This window comes from Hyperolius riggenbachi, chromosome 9, assembly GCF_040937935.1.
Source record: "Hyperolius riggenbachi isolate aHypRig1 chromosome 9, aHypRig1.pri, whole genome shotgun sequence".
Lineage (NCBI taxonomy): Eukaryota > Metazoa > Chordata > Amphibia > Anura > Hyperoliidae > Hyperolius > Hyperolius riggenbachi.
Genome location: NC_090654.1, coordinates 224,672,223 through 224,694,887, shown reverse-complemented (window position 1 = coordinate 224,694,887; position 22,665 = coordinate 224,672,223). Strand labels below are relative to the sequence as shown.

Genomic DNA, 22,665 nt, shown 5'->3' with positions numbered 1-22,665 from the left:
AATCATGTATTTTGAATAGTGTGGCTCTCTCCAGCACCCTGTAGAGCTGTCTGGGACTTTTAATGCCACAGGAGCTGCAGACAGCCCAGAGATATAGCAGAGAGATGTGCAGAAGCAGGATGCAGGAGAAGCAGAAGTTCTAGAAAGCCATTCCTGCTGCAAGCAGCTCAACTTCCCCATAGAAACAACGCCTGCTAAATATAACTTTGCATCTGCAATTCTGCATCAGCTTGCAGAGAGGCTGTCTTATGTTTTCCGGTCACATGATGGGGTGAGGTCATCACAGGTCCTGCTGCTCCCTGAAGCTGAGAACTTTGCAGCTTGTCTGTATTGGGGAGATCCATAAGTGGCTTCTATTTAGGGCTCCAGGATCGCAACAGCATGTGCGGAGGGTGTGTGCAGGAGGAGTACCCGGATCGGGTGAGACTGGGGTGGGGGAAGGGTGTGGTGCTGGCAGGGAGGGCTGCAGGAGGAGGAGAGAGATACTGATGACGTATTCTGAGTTGAGGTATAGACAGCTGGTCAGTATAGATGTCTATATTTCAATTGAAACAACCAGATAAATGTTGCCATTGAGATAATGCATTATATGCCTTAATGCTTCACTGGGAACAGTAAAAAAGGGCGCAGGAGGCTAGTGGACAAATCGGGCGCCGCCATTCACTCCCATAATAAATATCGTTTAATGGGCGCCCGATAGGAAAAAAGGGAGCCGGAGAAAAATGTTTTAAAAGCGGCGCCCGGAGACTTAATGTTTTATTACTGCTTCTCATGATTACACATTATTTAATGATTTATATATTTTTTAATATTATTTTTAAACGAAAAACAGTACAATATTTTTTTCAAACATTATTTTTAAACGAAAAACAGTCCAATATTTTTTTTATTACATTATTTTTAAACGAAAAAACCGCACAATATGTTTTTCAAACGTTATTAATGCTTATCACAGGGGGGTCTTAGGTTTAGGCACCAACAGGGGGGTCTTAGGTTTAGGCACCAACAGGGGGGTCTTAGGTTTAGGCACCAAAAGGGGGGTCTTAGGGTTAGGCACCACCAGGGGGGTCTTAGGTTTAGGCACCAACAGGGGGGTCTTAGGTTTAGGCACCATCAGGGGGTCTTAGGTTTAGGCACCAACAGGGGGGTCTTAGGTTTAGGCACTAACAGGGGGATCTAGGGGTTAGGGGTAGGTACAGGGAGGGTTACTTAGGCACCAACAGGGGGGGGTCTTAGGTTTAGGCATCAACAGGGGGGTCTAGGGGTTAGGGGTAGGTACAGGGAGGGTTACTTAGTAATTTTTTTTTAAACGTTATTATATGTTTCACTATTTAAACAAAAGATTAACGTTTTTACAATTGCCGATTTAATGCACATTATTTAATGATTTATAACTTTATAAAACATTAATTTTAAACGAAATACAGTACAATATATTTTTAAACGTTATCCATGCTTATCGTTTAAAACCCCGCGCCCTTTTTTCCCAGCGCCCCTTTTTAACGTACGCATGCTTCACTACCTTCTTCCGCAATTAATGTAATAGCTGTTATGATGTATGTATGTTTTAATTATGTATTAATGATGTGTCATGTTGATATTGTCCTCATTGTTTCATACAGTACATCAAATAATTCATGACAGTGGAAAGAGGCACCCAAAAAAGTAAAAAAAAATTCTAAAAACAGACTAACATGAAACAAATCAGTTTTGCCCCAGACATGGAGTTAGGGCTTGTTCACCTGCCCTTTTTTTAAACGCAGGCGATTTTCAAAACGCTTGTGCAATGATTCCCTATGAGAGAGTTCACATCTGAGCGGTACGTTTACGATCCGCTCAGAGAAACTGTGCATGTACCATTTTTGAGGTGATTCCGCCTCAATGGAAGGTATAGGCAAAACGCTCACAAAATTGCTTTGTGCAGCAATTGCGTTTTAAGAATAAATACATTGTATTTATTATTTTCCGGGTCAAATAGTCCACTTCCTGACTTGCATCAGGGAGTGAAAAACCGCAATCACTCTGAAAAACAGCTTATTGAAGCACTTTACAAATACCGTAGCGCCCACCCGAGCGCTGGGAGGAGGAAAAAAAAAAGCAAAAGCAAACGTAACGCAATGTGAACGAGCCCTAAAGATAGGGAGAGGCACACAGCCCTGCTTCTCACCCGATTTGGTCCAAAGGGCGGGGCTTCAGTCGAGTAGAGCAGGAGGAGACTTTTTAAAAGCCTTTTCTGCATACCTTTTAGATGTGAAAATCGGTATGCTCTTATACAGAAGAGCTCCTCCTGGAGAGAAATCCTGGCTCATGCACACAGCTTCCTGCCTGGCCGCTAACCTGCTCTACAGCTAGTGAGACCTTCCCAGCAGGGCTTAGTGAATTGAATCATGTTTATTCGTGAAATTACTGAACTTCTACTGCATGGGGGAAATCTTAGTGAATTTGAGAAAAAAACCTAAAATATTTTACCGAATTGCCCTTACTGAATTGAGGCCAACGTGTTTCGCAAGACTTCCTCAGGTCAAAGAACACAGTATCTGTAGGTAGAGCTGGATATAACCATCATGTCGCTAAGTGTCCCTGAAAGTAGCTCATTATCTAATGTCCCTGCCAAAGCCATGTATCATTATTCTAGTCAAGCTCAGTTAACCTCCTGAGCGGTATGGACGAGCTCAGCTCGTCCATCACCGCCAGAGGCTGCCGCTCAGGCCCTGCTGGGCCGATTTTCTTCAAATAAAAAGCAGCACACGCAGCCAGCACTTTGCCAGCCGCGTGTGCTGCCTGATCGCCGCCGCTCTGCGGCGATCCGCCGCGAGCAGCGGCGAAAGAGGGTCCCCCCAGCTGCCCGAGCCCTGCGCAGCCGGACCAATCAGTTCCGGCCAGCGCTAAGGGCTGGATCGGAGGCGGCTGACGTCAATGACGTCACTCCGCTCGTCGCCATGGCGACGAGGAAAGCCAAACAAGGAAGGCTGCTCATTGCGGCCTTCCTTGTTTATTCTGGGCGCCGGAGGCGATCGTAAGAACGCCTCCGGAGCGCCCTCTAGTGGGCTTTCATGCAGCCAACTTTCAGTTGGCTGCATGAAATAGTTTTTTTTTAATTAAAAAAAAACCCTCCCGCAGCCTCCCTGGCGATCTCAATAGAACGCCGGGGAGGTTAAAGACATTCCCCCAGTGAGCCTCAGAATCAGAATCATTTATTTCGCCAAGCATGACAGGATCACACCTGGAATTGGGTTTGGCACATTACAGAGCTCAACATCTACAAGGACATGAATAATAGTGAACTAAAACAAGAGACATACATGATAAGCATTTAAGAAGATACAACAGATAGTAGAGGCAGGCTATGAGGGCTCGGTCCATAAGTTCCAAGCGCGTCTGTGAGTCTAAGAAGGATGGGGTGGAGGTGAGACGTGGGTGGAGTTCAGGAGATTGACTGCTGAAGGGAAAAAAGAGTTCCTGTGCCTCGTGGTCCTGGTGGGGATGACCCGGAATCTTCGCCCTGACCGCAGGCGACTGAAGTAGCAGTGGCCAGGATGTAAGGGGTCCATGGCTATCTTCAGCGCCCTCGTGTGTAGTCTCGAGTTGTAGAGTAGATCAAGTGGAGGGAGGGGTTTCCCGATGATTCTCTCTGCTGATCTAATGACCCTCTGGAGTTTTTGTCTGTCGCTGGCGGAGGAACCAGCGTGCCAGACCAGGATGGAAGAGCAGAGGATAGATTCTGTGGTGGCAGAGTAGAATCTTGTGAGGACATGCTGGGGCATGCCAAACTTTTTCAGCTGACGGAGAAAGAAGAGTCTTTTCTGGGCCTTTGCCACGGTGGAGCTGGTGTTAGCCTTCCACCTGAGGTGGTTTGAGATGGTTGTGCCCAGGAGGCGGACGCAGGGAACTATCGCCACTTCAGTTCCGTCAATGTGGATTGGTGGTGGAGAAGGGGCATGCTTCCTGAAGTCGATAATCATCTCCACAGTTTTAGCTGCGTTAAGGACCAACCTGTTCTCCCTGCACCAGTGGCAGATACTGCCTACCTGCTGACGATAGGCACTCTCGTCGTTCTTGGTGATAAGGCCAACTATAGTGGTGTCATCTGCAAATTTGATAACCTTGACAGAATCTGCTGTGGATCTGCAGTTGTTGGTGTAGAGGAAGAACAGCATTGGAGACAGGACGCAGCCTTGTGGAGCCCCCATGTTCGTGGTCCGTGGTTGGGAGGAAATGTCGCCCAGCTTGACAGATTGTGACCTGTGGGATAGGAAGTCCGTGATCCAATGGTGTAGGCTGGAATGGACACCGAGTGTAGCTAGACCCTCCTGAAGTCTGCGTGGACAGATGGTGTTAAATGCCGAACTGAAGTCCAGGAGGAGGACTCTGGCATATGAGTCTGGCCTGTCCAGGTGGTTGCTGATGAGCTCCAGGCAGATATTGATGGCGTCATCGGTGGACCTGTTTTCCCTGTACGCAAATTGGAATGGGTCTAGGAGGGGCGTGGTGGAGGACTTCAGAAAGGACAGGACAACCCTTTCGAGGGTCTTCATGATAACGGAAGTTAGTGCAACAGGCCTGAAGTTATTGAGGTCAGTGACGCCCTGCTTTTTGGGGACTGGAATGATGGTGGACCTCTTAAAGCAGGCAGGAACCTTGCCCAACTGAAGTGACTTGTTGAATATAGTGGTGAGAATAGGAGCAAGTTGCCTAGAACAGGACTTCAGGCAGGCAGGGGACACTCCGTCCGGGCCAGAGGCTTTCCTTGAGTTCATAGTTGACAGGTGATGTATGACGTCTGATTCGCTCACAGCCATGGTGGGTGGGCTTAGACTCGAGTTGAGGTCCGCATGTGCCAGAGGGGAGGTGGGCGGTGACAGGTCCCCCGCCGGCAAGTCCTGGCACTCGAACCTGCAGTAGAATTTACTGAGTTCTTCAGCAAGTTCGATGCTAGGTGGAGCGTGTCGGGGAGGAGGCTTGTAATTAGTGGCAGCTTTAAGGCCTTTCCATACGGCTCGTGAGTCTTTTGAACAGAGGTTTTGTTCCATCCTCTCAGCGAACCCACGTTTGGCAACCCTCAATTCACGATTAAGGTCGTTCCTCGCCCTCCTATATTCCTCAAGGTTGCCTGATTTGTGCGCAGCTTCCTTGCGCTTCCGAAGTTGCCGTAGCTTGTTGGAGAACCACGGCTTGTTGTTTGGAAAGACTTTATAGGTTTTGGTTGGTACACAAGAGTCCTCACAAAAGCTGATGTACGATGTAACGTTCTCCACCCACTCATCCAGGTTGGGTGCCTCCAGAGCCTGCCAGTCCGTACAGTCAAAGCAGGCTTGAAGTTGGAGCTTGGCCTCGCTAGACCAGACCTTGGAGGACCTGAGGGCCGGTTTTGCAGACTCCAGACGCCTCTTGTAGGTGGGGATGAGATGAATGAGGCAGTGGTCAGAGGAGCCCAGCGCAGCCCCCGGAACAGCTTTGAATGCATTTTTCAGTACGGTGTAGCAGTGGTCGAGTGTGGCCGAGTCTCTCGTGGGGCAGGCAACATGCTGCTGATAGCGTGGTAGCTCGTGGCGGAGGTTGGCTCTATTGAAGTCGCCCACAACTATAAACAGAGTCCGGGAGGGACGTCTCCCACTGGGAAATGGAGCCGCTCAGGTCAAGCAGGGCAGAGTTGACATTGGGATCCGGTGGAATGTACACTCCAACCAGGACGAAGGAGGAGAACTCCCTTGGTGAGTATACTGGCCTGCAGTTAACAAGAAGGAGCTCAAGGTCTGGGGAGCATTTCCTGGCTAGTACTGAGATGTTGGGACACCAAGCAGAGCCGATATAGAAACAGATGCCGCCACCTCTCTTTTTCCCGGACAAAGCGGTGTCTCGGTCAGCTCGGATGAGGCTGAAGCCAGGGAGTTGTAGGGCCTCATCAGGGATATCCTTGTGAAGCCAAGTCTCTGTGAAGCAAAATATTGGGGTGTTAGCGCTGTACTCCCTCCTGTCACAGAGGAGGAGCAGTTCATCCAGCTTGTTGGGCAGGGAGCGCACGTTTCCTAGGAGAATTGAGGGGATGACCTTAGGCCTTTCCTCCTTAGCCTCAGGATTTTAGCTATGGTAGCCCTACCCCTAACGCAAACCTGATTTTGCTTCAGCTGGTGTATCAGAGCATGTCTATACTAATACTTCACAGAAGTGCGGGATTACAGTATGACCCACCACACCTTCATTTTTTAAAAGTGGAGACTTTGAATTGTGATCTATAGACCTCATTAAAGCTAAATATATGTGTAGAGGCTAGACTTTTATAAATAGAGTCTGAAGCGAATATAAATGCTGCTTTTTACCTGCTATTTACCTTAAGCGGTATGAGGAAAGGTGAAATGCTGCATTCCCACGGCAAAACGAGGGCTTTATACCCCCAAATCCCCAGGCAAAATACCACGACTTTCAAAGTCATGGATTTTGCTGCCCGGGGAAGCAGAGCTTAGCGTTGTAGCTCTACCGCTACTGAAGTCAATCTGCGTGCGGATCTCCGCCCCTCTCTGTGAAAGAAGGTTGAGAGGGGCTGGGAGAGGTGCCGATCAGCGGAGGTTGACTCTAGTAGAGGCAGAGCTACAGCACAAAGCTCTGCCTCTTACAGGAAGCGCTCCCCGCATTTTGCCCCGGGGATTTGGGAGGTATAAAGCCCTTGTTTTGCCGCGGGAATGCGTTTCACCTCTCCTCATACTGATTAAGGTAAATAGCAGGTAAAAAGCAGGATTTATTTTCGCTTCAGAGCCTCTTTAAAGGTGTCCCCCGATGTTGTTCACAACATCATTGGAGATTTATAGGGCGGACCACTAACTACCAAATGGTATCATTAAATTCTTGCTGTCCTTGCAGCAGGGCACCTCCCACTTGGCATCTTTTCTGCATAGAACAACAACAACAAAAATGTTCAGCAGTAGCGGAGCAACAAGTCTGTACAGTGACTGTTCTATTAATAATCATTTTAGATGACACTTACTGAACATCTGTGTTAGCCTTAACCAGCCGGGCGGTATGAACGAGCTCAGCTCGTCCATCACCGCTGGAGGCTGCCGCTCAGGCCCTGCTGGGCCGATTTTAGTGAAATAAAAAGCAGCACACGCAGCCGGCACTTTGCCAGCCGCGTGTGCTGCCTGATCGCCGCCGCTCTGCGGCCATCCGCCGCGAGCAGCGGCGAAAGAGGGTCCCCCCAGCCGCCTGAGCCCAGCGTAGCTGGAACAAAAAGTTCCGGCCAGCGCTAAGGGCTGGATCGGAGGCGGCTGACGTCCATGACGTCACTCCGCTCGTCGCTATGGCGACGATGTAAGCAAAACAAGGAAGGCCGCTCATTGCGGCCTTCCTTGTTTATTCTGGGCGCCGGAGGCGATCGAAAGAACGCCTCCGGAGCGCCCTCTAGTGGGCTTTCATGCAGCCAACTTTCAGTTGGCTGCATGAAATAGGTTTTTTTTTATTTAAAAAAAAGCCGCCCTGGCGATCTTAATAGAACGCCAGGGTGGTTAAGGTGCGTACACACCTTTGATGAATGACAACCATAGTAGATCGAGACCCAATGCCCTTGGGTGACATTGCTGGGCAAAAAATGAGTCAGCTTAAAGGAATCGGCCTTTGCTGGGGGTGAGTTGATCTGCCTGGCTGATCGCTAGCATGTTGGGGGTTAGACCCCCTGTACACACGCCCAATTATTGGCTGAGGCAGTCATTATCAGTCAAGCATATGTACAAGGCTTTAAAGGACAACTTTGAAAAAAAACAACTAAATGTAAATACTCCATCAATGGGTGTATTGTGTAACCAGGCTGTGAGTGCAAACGCATGCTAGTATAAACCCGTTAAGAGTTTGCCCCCACCAACCACCTCTGCCGAGAATCTAGAGTGCGTACAGCTGGCCTGATGTGTCACTGAAGGATCTGGTGTGCTGGATCATGTTGGTTTAAAACATTCTTCCCCTAGTTATCCAGCTCAAAGGAAGTAGTCATTCATTGGATGCGCTATCGTCTTTCCTCCTCCCACCATAGCAGCAGAGCACATTGTTATATCCTATAGCCTCCTCCAGGCTGATCGCTCCCTCGCCATCCTCCGCCTCCACCCGGCTACTTTTTCATGCCACCTGGCTGGAAAAAAAATTCTGGGGAAAACACTCCGGTCTGGGGCGTACCGTGCATGCACGGCCTACTACTAGTACTACTGCTCAGGCACATAACTCCTCCGGCCACTGGAGCTCCCGGGGAGCACGCGGCCAGACTGCTCCTGTGCTGACCGGCTCTGACTGGACGACTTACTGGTGCCGATTGCAGAAGATCCAGGAGGCGGCGGAGGACGGCGAGGGAGTGAGGAGCTGGCCCCAGGTATGTATCATTTTTTTCCTGCCCTATCTCAGGTACACTGTAGCCTCCCTGGCGGTAAGCCCGACCTGAGCACGGGCTGTGATTTCCATGTGCACAGCGGTAAGCCCGTGCTCAGGTCGGGCTCTGAAGAATCTTGCTGCTGCTTTGTTTACCTGGGTCCCGCGCGCAATCAGCGCTGCCAGCGGGACCCAGGTTTCTCCCCCCAACCTGTCTTCAAAGTTTTTCGGCCGCCGGGATCCCCAAGTCCCCTCTATTCTTCCGGGGACCCGGCGGCCAATCAGTGCGCGGCGGCGGCGGGGCGTCATGACGTCACGCGGCGGGGGCCGGGCTAATTTTTTAAAGTGGACCTGAAGAGAATGTGAAGAACAGAGTGAAATCGCCGTGTGTCTGTATATATATATATATATATATATATATATATATATATATATATATATATATATATATATATATATATATATATATTTACAAGTATGTATATACTGTACGTGTGTGTGCTTACATGTATGTATATACCAAATGCCAAAAGCCCAGGGGTCAGCTAAATGGGAGAAATGAAATTAAAAACACCTCACCTTCTACTAGCTACAAGGTGAGGTGTTTTTAATTTCATTTCTCCCATTTAGCTGACCCCTGGGCTTTTGGCATGGTTCCCACTAGAACGCTGATAAAAACTAGCATTTTTGCCTGGTTAGAGTAGGACTCACCAGATCGGGGACACTTTGGCGCAGTTGGTGAGCTTAAACGCGTTAAAGCGTAACCAAGAGCCCCTGTCACTGTTTTCCTGTTGTGTGCTGCAGTACCGTATGTATGTATGTATGTGTGTGTGTGTGTGTGTGTGTGTGTGTGTGTGTGTGTGTGTGTGTGTGTGTGTATATATGTGTGTGTGTGTATATATGTGTGTGTGTGTATATATGTGTGTGTGTACATGTATGCATATGCTTGGACATGCACATACATACATACATACATACATACATACATACATACATACATACATACATGTACATGCATACAGGAACGTACATGCATGTATGTACATGTTTGTATGTATGTATATATAGAGAGACTTTAGCCTCATTTGTCTCTAATCACAAGTTGTAATTTGATCTCTCCCCTGTGTCACCTGACTGCCATGGCAGAGATGGCAGAAAAGCTTATTTGAAAGCACAGGATAGTAACAATATAGCCATTTGGTTCCCAACTGCTTCTGAGTTAAGTGCTTCTGCCATACTATTACCGATTTTTGCCCAGATTTTGACTACTCTCTTATTTGTACAGTTTCAAAATGTTTAAGTTTCTTCATAAATTTAATTAATTCACAACATTTGTGTTCCAGTATTTTATTTATATGCAGAATGTCTAGCAGGCTTTTATTCTGTCATATTTTGGTAAATTATGACTTAAAAATTGGAGGCCGAAAATTCTAGAAAAAAATGTACCGCTTTTGACTCATAATTCCAGACACAAATGCACAGCCAGGGAGGTTAAGTAGTGCTGTAGTGTAAAAATTGCCCAATTTGGGTACTTACCTCGGGGATAGCCCATTCCAGTGCCGGCCCCGCACGACAGCTGTCTTTTTTGACAGCTTGCACACGCGCAGTAACACGTCCCTGCTGGAGTTTCAGCAGAGAAAGCTAAGTCCGATTGGGTTACTGTTACTGTGTGTGCGCGAACCACCTGGGCAGTAGCATGGGCCTGATCAAGCTTGGCTCACTACCTTCGGATATACACAAATTACCGTTACTAGTTATTAGTATATTTATTCTGTTAGGGTACGCCTTCAGTGCATGGATTCTCGATTCCCACAGATGAGTGGTACCTGATACAGTTTTTTGATTAGTTCAGCCTCTGATGATGTCATCACCTGGCGTTTGCACTAATACAGAGCCATTTCCTGACCTCACCAATCCCCTCCCTCAACAGCCCCCTGGAATCATCCTGTGTTCGCGCCATCCTTCCGAGACCCTCCAGCGAGCAGCAGCGATCCCCACAAAGCTGGCAGATCGTGGCTATTCGGAGGGTACTGCGCATGCACTGCCCTGAGCCGTGCGCACCCTGATCGTGTACGCAGTAGCGATTTTTCTTGTCTGCACCTGCGTAGAATGCTGCCGTGCATGTTAATACGACGAGGAGGTGCGTGGCCAGCCAGCTTTGTGGGGGTCGCCGCTGCTGGCCGGAGGGTGTTGGACAGATGGTGTGGGCACAGGATGACTGCAGGGGGCTGCAAGAAGCCCCAGATAAGTTAAACTGATTTTTTTTTTTCCGCTTCCCCCCTTTAGATTTCCTTTACTGGGTGCTGACACTGATGAGCTTAATTTTTTCACATCCCTTTTTTTTCTTCACCAGTGAAGCTGACACACTTTGGTATGTGAAATGGCTTCCTGTGTGTGAGGACAGAAGCTGTGAAACTCATGTGTTTGTATTTCAGGGTAACACCTGTTTGGAGACGGGATCGTTTTTGCTCAATTATGTGAGCTGTGTGAAATGCAACAAGCGAGACTTTGTCCTCATTGCCAACAAAACAGCCGATGACGAGGATGGAGAAGAGATCATCACTTTTGATCGTAAGTGTGTTCTTTTTCTAAATATAATGTGTAATACTGCCTAATGTACATCAGCAAGTGTGAGGACGACAGTAAGCTAGCCACTGATGTTCTATAAATATACTTCTGTTTATGGTATATAATGGAAGGGCATATTCTTAAAGTGGACCTGAACTCTTTCACAGGACAGAAGGAAAACAGAAAAATCCTCCCTATATGTATTTAGACAGCTGACCCTGTCTAATTTCCCCCTCATCTGTAACTAATCACAAGTGTAATTTGATCACTCTGCTGTGTTAGCACAGGAATCTCGGCATCCTCAGCAGAGCAGCTAATTTGTATACACAGGATGTTAACCCTTTGTCTTCTTCAAGAAGTAAACCCTGCAGATTTATTTTTTAAGGAAATTTTGGAGGCGCCCGGTCAAAAATTAATTAATAAATTTAAAACTTTATCTGGTAGAAGCAGCAACAATAAAAAAAGGTGCGGTCCTACCTTAAAGTTAAACATACATATATCCAGGCACATCGCCTCTAGTTAGGACATTAAATAAATTATTAGGGAAAGGGAGGTGCTGAAGGGGGTGTGGCTAAAAAAACAGCAAAAATCTATTAACCATTCGCACACTCACATGCAAATGTTCAAACAATTGCATTCACAGATTCACTCATCCAGGCACAACTGTTATCCCTACAGCTAAATTAAAAGCCAGGGTTTTAGTTCACAGAAGAATGCATTCTTATGCTTAATCACCTATACTGCGCAGAAGTACCCAGGCAAACATAGGTGTCCTAACTCTGGCCCTGTAACATGCATAGTGCAGACATGCATACACATTCATTGCATCAAACCTATCAATGGATTAGGAGCACACATCCTAACTTCCTCTCCTGGGAAAGACAGTGCATCTTACCAATCGCACAAGGGAGCTAATGTTATGTGTCCATGTGCACAATGCGCATACACCAGCATAAGCTGTCTGCATGCTGACAAACATACAGGGGAAGGGGGAGTGCACCGAATTGGACCCTAGCCACAGGGGTCAATGATAAGAATAAACATACATATATCCAGGCACATCGCCTCTAGTTAGGACATTAAATAAATTATTAGGGAAAGGGAGGTGCTGAAGGGGGTGTGGCTAAAAAAACAGCAAAAATCTATTAACCATTCGCACACTCACATGCAAATGTTCAAACAATTGCATTCACAGATTCACTCATCCAGGCACAACTGTTATCCCTACAGCTAAATTAAAAGCCAGGGTTTTAGTTCACAGAAGAATGCATTCTTATGCTTAATCACCTATACTGCGCAGAAGTACCCAGGCAAACATAGGTGTCCTAACTCTGGCCCTGTAACATGCATAGTGCAGACATGCAAACACATTCATTGCATCAAACCTATCAATGGATTAGGAGCACACATCCTAACTTCCTCTCCTGGGAAAGACAGTGCATCTTACCAATCGCACAAGGGAGCTAATGTTATGTGTCCATGTGCACAATGCGCATACACCAGCATAAGCTGTCTGCATGCTGACAAACATACAGGGGAAGGGGGAGTGCACCGAATTGGACCCTAGCCACAGGGGTCAATGATAAGAATAAACATACATATATCCAGGCACATCGCCTCTAGTTAGGACATTAAATAAATTATTAGGGAAAGGGAGGTGCTGAAGGGGGTGTGGCTAAAAAAACAGCAAAAATCTATTAACCATTCGCACACTCACATGCAAATGTTCAAACAATTGCATTCACAGATTCACTCATCCAGGCACAACTGTTATCCCTACAGCTAAATTAAAAGCCAGGGTTTTAGTTCACAGAAGAATGCATTCTTATGCTTAATCACCTTTACATTTGCATGTGAGTGTGCGAATGGTTAATAGATTTTTGCTGTTTTTTTAGCCACACCCCCTTCAGCACCTCCCTTTCCCTAATAATTTATTTAATGTCCTAACTAGAGGCGATGTGCCTGGATATATGTATGTTTATTCTTATCATTGACCCCTGTGGCTAGGGTCCAATTCGGTGCACTCCCCCTTCCCCTGTATGTTTGTCAGCATGCAGACAGCTTATGCTGGTGTATGCGCATTGTGCACATGGACACATAACATTAGCTCCCTTGTGCGATTGGTAAGATGCACTGTCTTTCCCAGGAGAGGAAGTTAGGATGTGTGCTCCTAATCCATTGATAGGTTTGATGCAATGAATGTGTTTGCATGTCTGCACTATGCATGTTACAGGGCCAGAGTTAGGACACCTATGTTTGCCTGGGTACTTCTGCGCAGTATAGGTGATTAAGCATAAGAATGCATTCTTCTGTGAACTAAAACCCTGGCTTTTAATTTAGCTGTAGGGATAACAGTTGTGCCTGGATGAGTGAATCTGTGAATGCAATTGTTTGAACATTTGCATGTGAGTGTGCGAATGGTTAATAGATTTTTGCTGTTTTTTTAGCCACACCCCCTTCAGCACCTCCCTTTCCCTAATAATTTATTTAATGTCCTAACTAGAGGCGATGTGCCTGGATATATGTATGTTTATTCTTATCATTGACCCCTGTGGCTAGGGTCCAATTCGGTGCACTCCCCCTTCCCCTGTATGTTTGTCAGCATGCAGACAGCTTATGCTGGTGTATGCGCATTGTGCACATGGACACATAACATTAGCTCCCTTGTGCGATTGGTAAGATGCACTGTCTTTCCCAGGAGAGGAAGTTAGGATGTGTGCTCCTAATCCATTGATAGGTTTGATGCAATGAATGTGTTTGCATGTCTGCACTATGCATGTTACAGGGCCAGAGTTAGGACACCTATGTTTGCCTGGGTACTTCTGCGCAGTATAGGTGATTAAGCATAAGAATGCATTCTTCTGTGAACTAAAACCCTGGCTTTTAATTTAGCTGTAGGGATAACAGTTGTGCCTGGATGAGTGAATCTGTGAATGCAATTGTTTGAACATTTGCATGTGAGTGTGCGAATGGTTAATAGATTTTTGCTACCTTAAAGTTGTCCCCTTAAGGGAAGTAAAGCTAGTAGAGATATATGATGAAAGAAAACTTCGTTTTTATTGATGCACAAAGACAACGCGTTTCACGGCTTAAGCCGCTTCCTCAGGTCAATAAAAGTGCCTTCAAGAATAAAACAATGACAACAACTCAGACACCACTGAAATATATATACACATTGCGATAAAGATACTACAACCGTCCTAAAACAGACATTTTCTATTGCTTAAAATATCTACAATGATCCACATAAAATCAAATTAATTTCATGTCAATTAATATTCATCATGTGTGTATATAACATGATGGGTTGCGTAATAATTTATATAAAAAAGATCCGTAAATCTATACATATATACACACATACAAATGTAACATACATCCATACTAGTTTATACCATGAAATTACTAAGCCCATATGTAGGGAGAAGGGATGGGGAAGGGGGGGGGGGCGGAGGAGAAGGGAAAGGAGGGAAGAAGGGTTTAGAAGGTTCAAAGACACACTTTTAGACTCAGTTTTTTAGAATGCAACTATCTGTATACTAGTGGACAAGCCACATGCAAAATATTGCTAAATATTGCTACTTATGGATGAATCCTCCCTTATTTCCCCCCCCCCTTCCCTCCTTTCCCTTCTCCTCCTTTCCCTTTTTGACCGGGCGCCTCCAAAATTTCCTTAAAAAGTACTAGTACCCCCGTGGTGTGGGAAGATCAATATCAGACAATAGTTTGATAGATCCTATCTTTTCTCGGAGTTGTGACCAATTGTCAAGGCCGAGTGGGGACGGCACTTCCCCATTTGCGAGAACGAGTGGTTGCCTCAATAGCAACCTACCTTTGTGAGTATATTACCGCTACATCTTTGAAAAATTATCTTTCCAACTAACGGTATTGCACCAAAGTGGGCTCCCGGATCTCCCTGTGTTTTTCTTTCCTTTACCTTCTGCAGATTTATTGTAGGGTTTGTATCAGCCGTAACAAAGAAATGTTTTTCTTTAAAAGTTATTATGCTGTTGCTTATCTTCTAGAGCAGAGAGGAAGTTCTGAGTTCAGGACTGCTTTAAAGCACTAGTTCACGCTTTATTAGTAAAGGTAAATGGGGGGCTACGCCATTGGTGACTCAACTTTCTTTCTTTATTCAGCCATTTCATTAAAATTCCTTTAGGAAAAGTCAATTACACTGCCCAGAAATCTTTTTAATAGATTTCAGCATGAAATGTATTGGAAATCACCCTAGCACCTCCACTTCCTCTTGTTGGGACCACTCAACCCCCCCCCCCCCCCTTATGTTTGTGGAGGGGTTCCACCCTCCTAGCCTCCTCCAGTGTCCGGCGTCACCGGGAGCACCTGTACCATGTGACACCTGCACATGTATAGTGACGGTGTCATGTGATGCTGGACACAGGAGGCCAGTACAGTGATGCTTTAGTGTTGATTTTACTACCGGTAATGTCTCAAAATGCTTTCTTGGTCTGAGAATATTTTGTCTCTTCTTTTTTTCAGATATGTGTAAAAATTGTCACCATGTGATTGCAAAGCATGAATATACATTCAGTGTGGTGGATGAATACCAGGTACAAGCTGTGTGTGTATTGTATTCAATAGAATGGATGTGATCTTAAAGAGGAACTGTAGGGACATGTAGTAGAATGCAGTAAATTATTCAGGGGGCCCACTTTTCATAGCATCAGAAACCCTTCCTAAATCGATATATTGCTGTATGTTGGTATGTAACCTGCCGTCACAGTGATGCTTAGCCAGGCTGTTTAATATGTGGAATTCTCCCCAAGAGCATTCTGGGAGACCAGGTATATTTTCAACTGGCTTTAGAACTCTCTGTAAACAAACATTCTGCAGAGATCACCTGACAGGACAAAAGAGGTCGCCACCTGTAATGCATTTTAGAATATACATCAGGGTGAGGAAAGATTTTACAATGTGCAACCACTGACTTAACCTCTTGACGACCAGCTAACGCCGATTGGCGTAAACTGGTCGTCTGCGGGTTACCATGGAAACGCCTTTCCATGTCAGTTCACGGAGGTTGTCTCCGTGAACAGCCGGAGAGCCGCCGATCGCGGCTCGCCGGCAAAATGTAAACACGCGGGGAAGAAATCCCCGCTGTTTACATCATACGGCGCTGCTGCGCAGCAGCGCCGTAGGGCAGATCGGCGATCCCCGGCCTCTGATTGGCCGGGGATCGCCGGCATCTGATAGGCGGAAGCCTATCCTTCAATGCGCAGGACGGAATTCCGTCCTGCGCATTACAGAGGGAGGGAGGTAAGGAGGCAGAGGGCGGAAATGGCTGCGGAGGGGGGCTTTGAGGAGCCCCCCCCCCCCGCAAAACGCAGATGGCCGGCGGCAATCAGACCCCCCCCCCCCTCGGCAGGACATCCCCCTAGTGGGGAAAAAAGGGGGGAAGTCTGATCGCCCTGGCATAATACTGATCTGTGCTGCGGGCTGGAGAGCCCACGCAGCACAGATCAGGCAAATCACCCCTGGTCGGCAAGTGGTTAAAGGACCACTACCGCAAAAGATTTCATTTTTTAACACCCCCACACAGGGGCGTAGCAATAGGGGGTGCAGAGGTAGCGACCGCATCGGGGCCCTTGGGCCTGAGGGGCCCTGAGGAGCCCTCCCTCAACTACAGTATTAGCTCTCTATTGGTCCTGTGCTCATAATAATCACTTCTATAGATACTTTGAATAGTGGTAATCATTAACAAGCTGTTCCCCACCCCTTTCTTGCACCTCTGACACTGTGGTTGCCATTGGCAGGTTTTGTTGCACCATATTAATTGTTATTTATAGCGTGCTTGGGGGGGGCCCTCATTGTAAAACTTGCATCGGGGCCCACAGCTCCTTAGCTACGCCACTGCCCCCACAGTAGTTACACCAAGCATATAAAAGTTTTACTGTGACATTTATTTAAATACCTAATATGGCCCTTTAACTATCGACATGTCACTGTGTCCTCTATGCGTCAGTTCCTGCACTAGCGCTGATGGACTTCTGTAACTGTAATCCCATCATAGGGGAACCCTTGGCAAGCTTTTTAAATGACAAATGGTATAGTCCTGTTTTTTTTTTTTTTTCACTTGGCCCCAACGGCCATAACCCGATAGAAACTCGCTCTGTAACCGGCTGTTCTTCCGACCCTCACTTTCTACATGTCAGCCAACTAGGGGAGCAGCTCTCAGCAGCACCGCTTCCCACTGCCCAATCACGCTGGAGCCGCTCTCCCGTCCATCCAATCACCGCTGCTCTTGCCTGCTTGCAAAGACTCACAAGCGCAGAGCAGCTTTGAGGAGAGTGGCGAGATGTGATTCATATGAATCATATGATTCATGTGAATCAACAAAGCGCAGAGCAGCTTTGAGTAGAGCGGCAAGATATGATTCATATGAATCATATCTCACCGCTCTCCTCAAAGCTGCCCTGCGCTTTGTAGATTCATTTGAATCATATGATTCATATAAATCATATCTCCCTGCTCTCCTCAAAGCTGCTCTACGCTTTGATTCACATGAATCACATCTCGCCGCTCTCCTCAAAGCTGCTCTGCGATTGTGAGTCTTTGCAAGCAGGCAAGAGCAGTGGTGATTGGATGGACGGGGAGAGCGGCTCCAGCGTGATTGGGCAGTGCTGCTGACAGCTGCTCCCCTGGTTGGCTGGCATGTAGAAAGTGGGTCCGGAAGAACAGCCGGTTACAGCGTGAGTTTCCTTTGGGTTATGGCTGTTGGGGCCAAGTAAAAGAAAAAAAAAAAGGACTATACCATTTGCCATTTACAACGCTCGCCAAGGGTTCCCCTATGATGAGATTACAGTTACAGAAGTCGGTCAGCGCTAGTGCAGGGACTGACGCATAGAGGATACAGTGACATGTGGATAGTTAAAGGGCCATATTAGTTATTGAAATAAATGTCACAGTGAATCTTCTATATGCTTGGTATAACTACTGTGGGGGTGTTAAAAAAATGAAATCTTTTGCGGTAGTGGTCCGTTAATAATTAATAAATAAATAGTGTAAAAATATAAGTAATTTTATTCATTATGTTATTTTCACTACAGTTCCTCTTTAAGTAAAAGTAGAAAAAGAGGCAATACAGAGCCCTGTGGAATGCTGCTGCATTGGAACATTCTGATATGGATGTCCAACCTCCGCTATGCCCCCCGCTTATGCTAGGTGCACACGATACAATTTTCTGGCAGATATGCCTGCCAGATCAATTTTTATTTTTTTTTCCTCCAACATGTCTGATCTGAATTTCAATCAACTTTCTGATCGATTTTTAACCACACTCCAAACTCTGCAGTAGCCAACTTAAAGGGACACTGTAGGGGGGCTGGGGAAAAATGAGTTAAACTTACCCGGGGCTTCTAATGGTCCCCTGCAGACATCCTGTGCCCGCGCAGCCACTCACCGATGCTCCGGCCCCGCCTCCGGTTCACTTCTGGAATTTCAGACTTTAAAGTTTGAAAACCACTGCGCCTGCGTTGCCATGTCCTCAATCCCGCTGATGTCACCAGGAGCATACTGCGCAGACACAGACCATACTGAGTGGCTGTGCGGGCACAGGATGTCTGCAGGGGACCATTAGAAGCCTCGGGTAAGTTCTACTCATTCCCCCCCCCCCCCCCCCCCCCTACAGTGTCCCTTTAACCACTTAACATCTCAGTCGTTTTCAGCTTATGCATCCGAGCAATGTTCACCTCCCATTCATTAGCCTATAACTTTATCACTACTTATCACAATGAACTGATCTATATCTTGTTTTTTCCGCCACCAATTAGGCTTTCTTTGGGGGGTACATTTTGCTAAGAGCCACTTTACTGTAAATGCATTTTAACAGGAAGAATAAGAAAAAAATAAAAAAATTCATTATTTGTCAGTTTTCGGCCATTATAGTTTTAAAATAATACATGCCTCCATAATTAAAACCCACGTATTGTTATTGCCCATTTGTCACGGTTATTTCACCATTTAAATTATGTCCCTATCACAATGTATCGCGACAATATTTTATTTGGAAATAAAAGAGCATTTTTTCCGTTTTGCATACATCACTATTTACAAGCTTATAAAAAAAAATAGAGAGAAATATTTCATCCTTACATAGATATTTAAAAAGTTTAGACCCTTAGGTAAATATTTATGTTTTTTTTTTTTTGTTTGTTTTTATAGTAATGTTTTTTTTGTTTTTTTTTTATTAAACATTTCATGTGGGCATTTTTGGGAGGGTGGGATATAAAAGTGTTTTATTTGGGGAAATATTGGTGTAGTGTAAGGTTTTTGGGTATTTACTTGTAGTTTTACTTTTTGGCCACAAGATGGCAATCTCGATTTTTTTTACATGACGTCACTCTAAGCGTACAATGTACGCTTAGAGGGACACAGCTTCAGAAAGAGCGAAGCTTCCGAGAGAAGCTGTCGCTTTTTCAGCGGGGGAGAGGAATCAATGATCGGGCTCCCTAGCCCGATACATTGATTCCGTGGCTACCGACTCCGCGGCCGGGAGTGCGCGTGCACGCGCGCGATCGGCCGCGGGAGCGCGCCTGTCCTCCTTGACGTTTTTATACGTCAAGGAGGACAAAGTGGTTAAAGAGACACTGAAGTCTCAAAAAAAAAATCTTTTTATTTAACAAATGTGTTTAACATATTAGCCCTAACTAAACCGCCGCATTCCCACCGCTGTAAACTATCTAAATCCCCCTAACTCGCCCTCCCTCTCCCCTTCAAAAACCACGACTTTCTTGGTTGTGGATTTTGCTGTCCTAAGCGCTTCCATGTGAGGCAGAGCTATGAGCTGCAGCTCTGCCTCTCCACGTGTCTGTCAGCGGCGGATCTCCGCCTCTCCCCACCCCTCTCAGTGAAGGAAGACTGTGAGAGGGTCGGGGGAGAGGCGGTGATCCGGGCTGACAGACGCACTGAGAGGCAGAGCTGTGGCTCATAGCTCTGCCTCTCACAGAAGCGCTGCCTGGATTGCCCCCCGGGGAGTTTGGGGGGATTTAGATAGTGTACAGCGTCGGGAATGCGGCGGTTTGGTTAGGGCTAACATATTAAACATATTTGTAAAATAAAAATACTCTTTTTGAGACTTCAGAGTCTCGTTAAGCCTCGTACCTACGAGGCGATATTTGCGCTGATGTTTCCCGAAGTCGGGGAACATCATTTAACATAATGTTAAACGATGTTGCCAATCCCCCCCCCCCCCCCCGACACAGTGAACGTGCTTCGTTATGCGACGGACACCTGCGGATGCGAAGATCCCCGATGACTCCATGCAAAGTACCACGATCGCTTACTTCCTGAGGCGTTGATTGACGACTGTCGTTAAGCGTCGCTGGACGCATCTGCCCGCATGATCTCGTGCACAGCCCCACAAACTGCAGGGACATGACTAGCGCGTCCCTGTGGCTGTAGCAGCTGCCGCTGCGGATGTGAGGCTCATGTCCCAGCTGCAGAAATGGTTAAGGTATCCAAATGCTAAGAAAATTGGCAACCAAATACTGTTGATTTTGGTAAGGGGATGTAATCATGTTGTTTGTGTATTCCAGCTGGTGGGTCTGTAAACTTTCAGACAGATAGCATTAAGCACACGGTTGACTAAAGATGGAATTAAACATTTGTGTCTCTTAAGGAGTTATCAGGCAAACTAGCCCAAATGGGTTTTACTCACCTGGGGCTTTCTCCAGCCCCTTACAGCCGACTGTCCCACGCTGCTGTCCCGGTCTCACCGCTCGTTATTCAGTCAGGCCGACCACGGGGTCGGCCTTACTGCGGCTGCACGAAGCACCGCTGTGAATCACGGCCACATGGGCCACGGCGAACTGCGCAGGCAAAGTAGTTCTGCGTCTGCGCAGTTCGCCGCCCCCAATGTGGCCGTGATTGACAGCGGCTCTTCGTGAATAAAGAGCGGCGAGACCGGGACAGTGGCGGTAGGCGGAGCGGTCGGCGTGGGACAGTCGGCTGTAAGGGGCTGGAGAAAGCCCCAGGTGAGTAAAGCCCATTTGGGCTAGTTTGCCTGATAACTCCTTTAAAGCAGAATTCTGAGGGGGAAAAACTAACAGTTGAAAAGAAAGGAGTTCCCCAGGATGCACCGCTGTCCTGCAGATGAGTGTCCCACTCCAGCACACTCATCTGCAGGACCATCTGAGATCAGCCCGTGCAGCGGTGAGTGACAACTCCAGCTAGCGTGCCAGCGTCTCTCCCACTGCGAAGAAGTCAATCCTCCATGGGAGGGGCCTAACACTAACTAAATCCTAACCTATGTACATGCATAGCCTGGGTGCGGCTAATCAAATAAAATTGAAAATTGCGCAAAAGGTGGATCAGCGCAACACCAGGCCGCCTCCGAATGGCCTCCATCAGAGATGCGCTGAGCCCCCCCAGGAACTACAAACGCACCTTGATTAGCCGCACCCAGGCTATGCATGTACATAGGTTAGGATTTAGTTAGTGTTAGGCCCCTCCCATGGAGGATTGACTTCTTCGCAGTGGGAGGGATGAGTACTTAATAGGTTGCATGCAAGCTGTTAATGGAAACCAACATCCTCCTCTAGTGGTAGACAGGTCATGTGTATGCTCGGTGTGTATTCGACTCCACAAGTGGGGCTTGCACTCTTTTGCAGGTAGGCACTAGTCTGTTTTTAAGTAGCGCTGCTCATTTCCTTGCTATATTGCTTAAAAGGAGATAAATATGTCCGTTAATTACAAGTTATTCTGATCATTTGCTCTGAAACAAGCAATATTATCAGGTAGCTTCAGTGATGTGTAAATATGCCTTTAAACGACATTAGAGCTGTCTTCTACTGTTTCATGCTCATTATTAACTGTGCTTAATGTTTTAAGCTCCTTATCGGTAATCCCGAGTTAGGCTCGGGACGGAAATCCGCAACTAACATTTCAAATTTCACAGCTTTTAGACCCTAAATCTGGAAATGATCATAACGCCAGGAAGGTTAAAGTAAAAATTTAATTTTGATGTTCTATCCCACTTTAAAGGGAAGGTTCAGGGAGGGCTGTAAAAAAATAAAAATCAATATCCACTTACCTGGGGCTTCCTCCAGCCCGTGGCAGGCAGGAGGTGCCCTCGCCGCCGCTCCGCAGGCTCCCGGTGGTCTCCGGTGGCCGACCCGACCTGGCCAGGCCGGCTGCCAGGTCGGGCTCTTCTGCGCTCCAAGGCCTGGCACTTCTGCGTCCCACGCGGGCGCGCTGACGTCATCGGACGTCCGCCGGGCTGTACTGAAGCCTCCTTCGGCCAGGTAAAGCAGTATTTGACTAATTTAGTCAAATACTGCTGCCGGGCGAGCCAGCACTGGAACGAGGGGACCAGGAGAGGAGCGGGAAGATTCTATAGGACCCAGAGTCTTCCCTCTCCTTGGGTAAGTATCTGTCTCATTTTTTTAAATGCGGTTCCCATTCACTTTAAGTGACTTATCAGAATATTGCTAGACTTGCCCTTACCTGCTTATGTTTCTCGCCTTTGTGATTTCAGGAGTACACCATGCTGTGCATGTTGTGTGGGAGAGCAGAAGACTCCATCAGCATTCTGCCTGATGACCCCCGACAGATGGCGCCTCTCTTGTGAAGATGATTATATATCAGCAGAGTATTTTTATGATCGTTTACCTTATGTATATTTCCTTTACCAGCATAAACCATCGTGTCTACTTGAAGTGCCAAGAATAATAGTGTGATGGTTCAACAAGCTGTTACAGTGTTTCTATATAACAAAAATAAAACATGTTTTGTATGGTA

General features: G+C 46.8%; 1 protein-coding gene across 1 annotated transcript; it reads left to right on the top strand.

Moving 5' to 3' along the window:
* Positions 1–264: 264 nt before the first annotated feature.
* LOC137531911 (protein Churchill) lies at positions 265–22,665 on the top strand. The gene is made up of 4 exons (XM_068251926.1): positions 265–420; positions 10,776–10,911; positions 15,409–15,479; positions 22,403–22,665. The coding sequence occupies exons 1-4, from the start codon at positions 382–384 to the stop codon at positions 22,493–22,495; spliced, it is 339 nt and encodes a 112-aa protein (XP_068108027.1). The 5' UTR covers positions 265–381; the 3' UTR covers positions 22,496–22,665.

What these genes read in the sequence shown, in the direction of transcription:
- LOC137531911 (XM_068251926.1), top strand. Translation starts at nt 382, where the DNA reads ATGTGCGGAGGGTGTGTGCAGGAGGAGTACCCGGATCGG. An exon ending in AGAGATCATCACTTTTGATC is followed by an intron (nt 10,912 to 15,408) that starts GTAAGTGTGTTC and finishes TCTTTTTTTCAG; the next exon opens with ATATGTGTAAAAATTGTCAC. An exon ending in GTGTGGTGGATGAATACCAG is followed by an intron (nt 15,480 to 22,402) that starts GTACAAGCTGTG and finishes TTGTGATTTCAG; the next exon opens with GAGTACACCATGCTGTGCAT.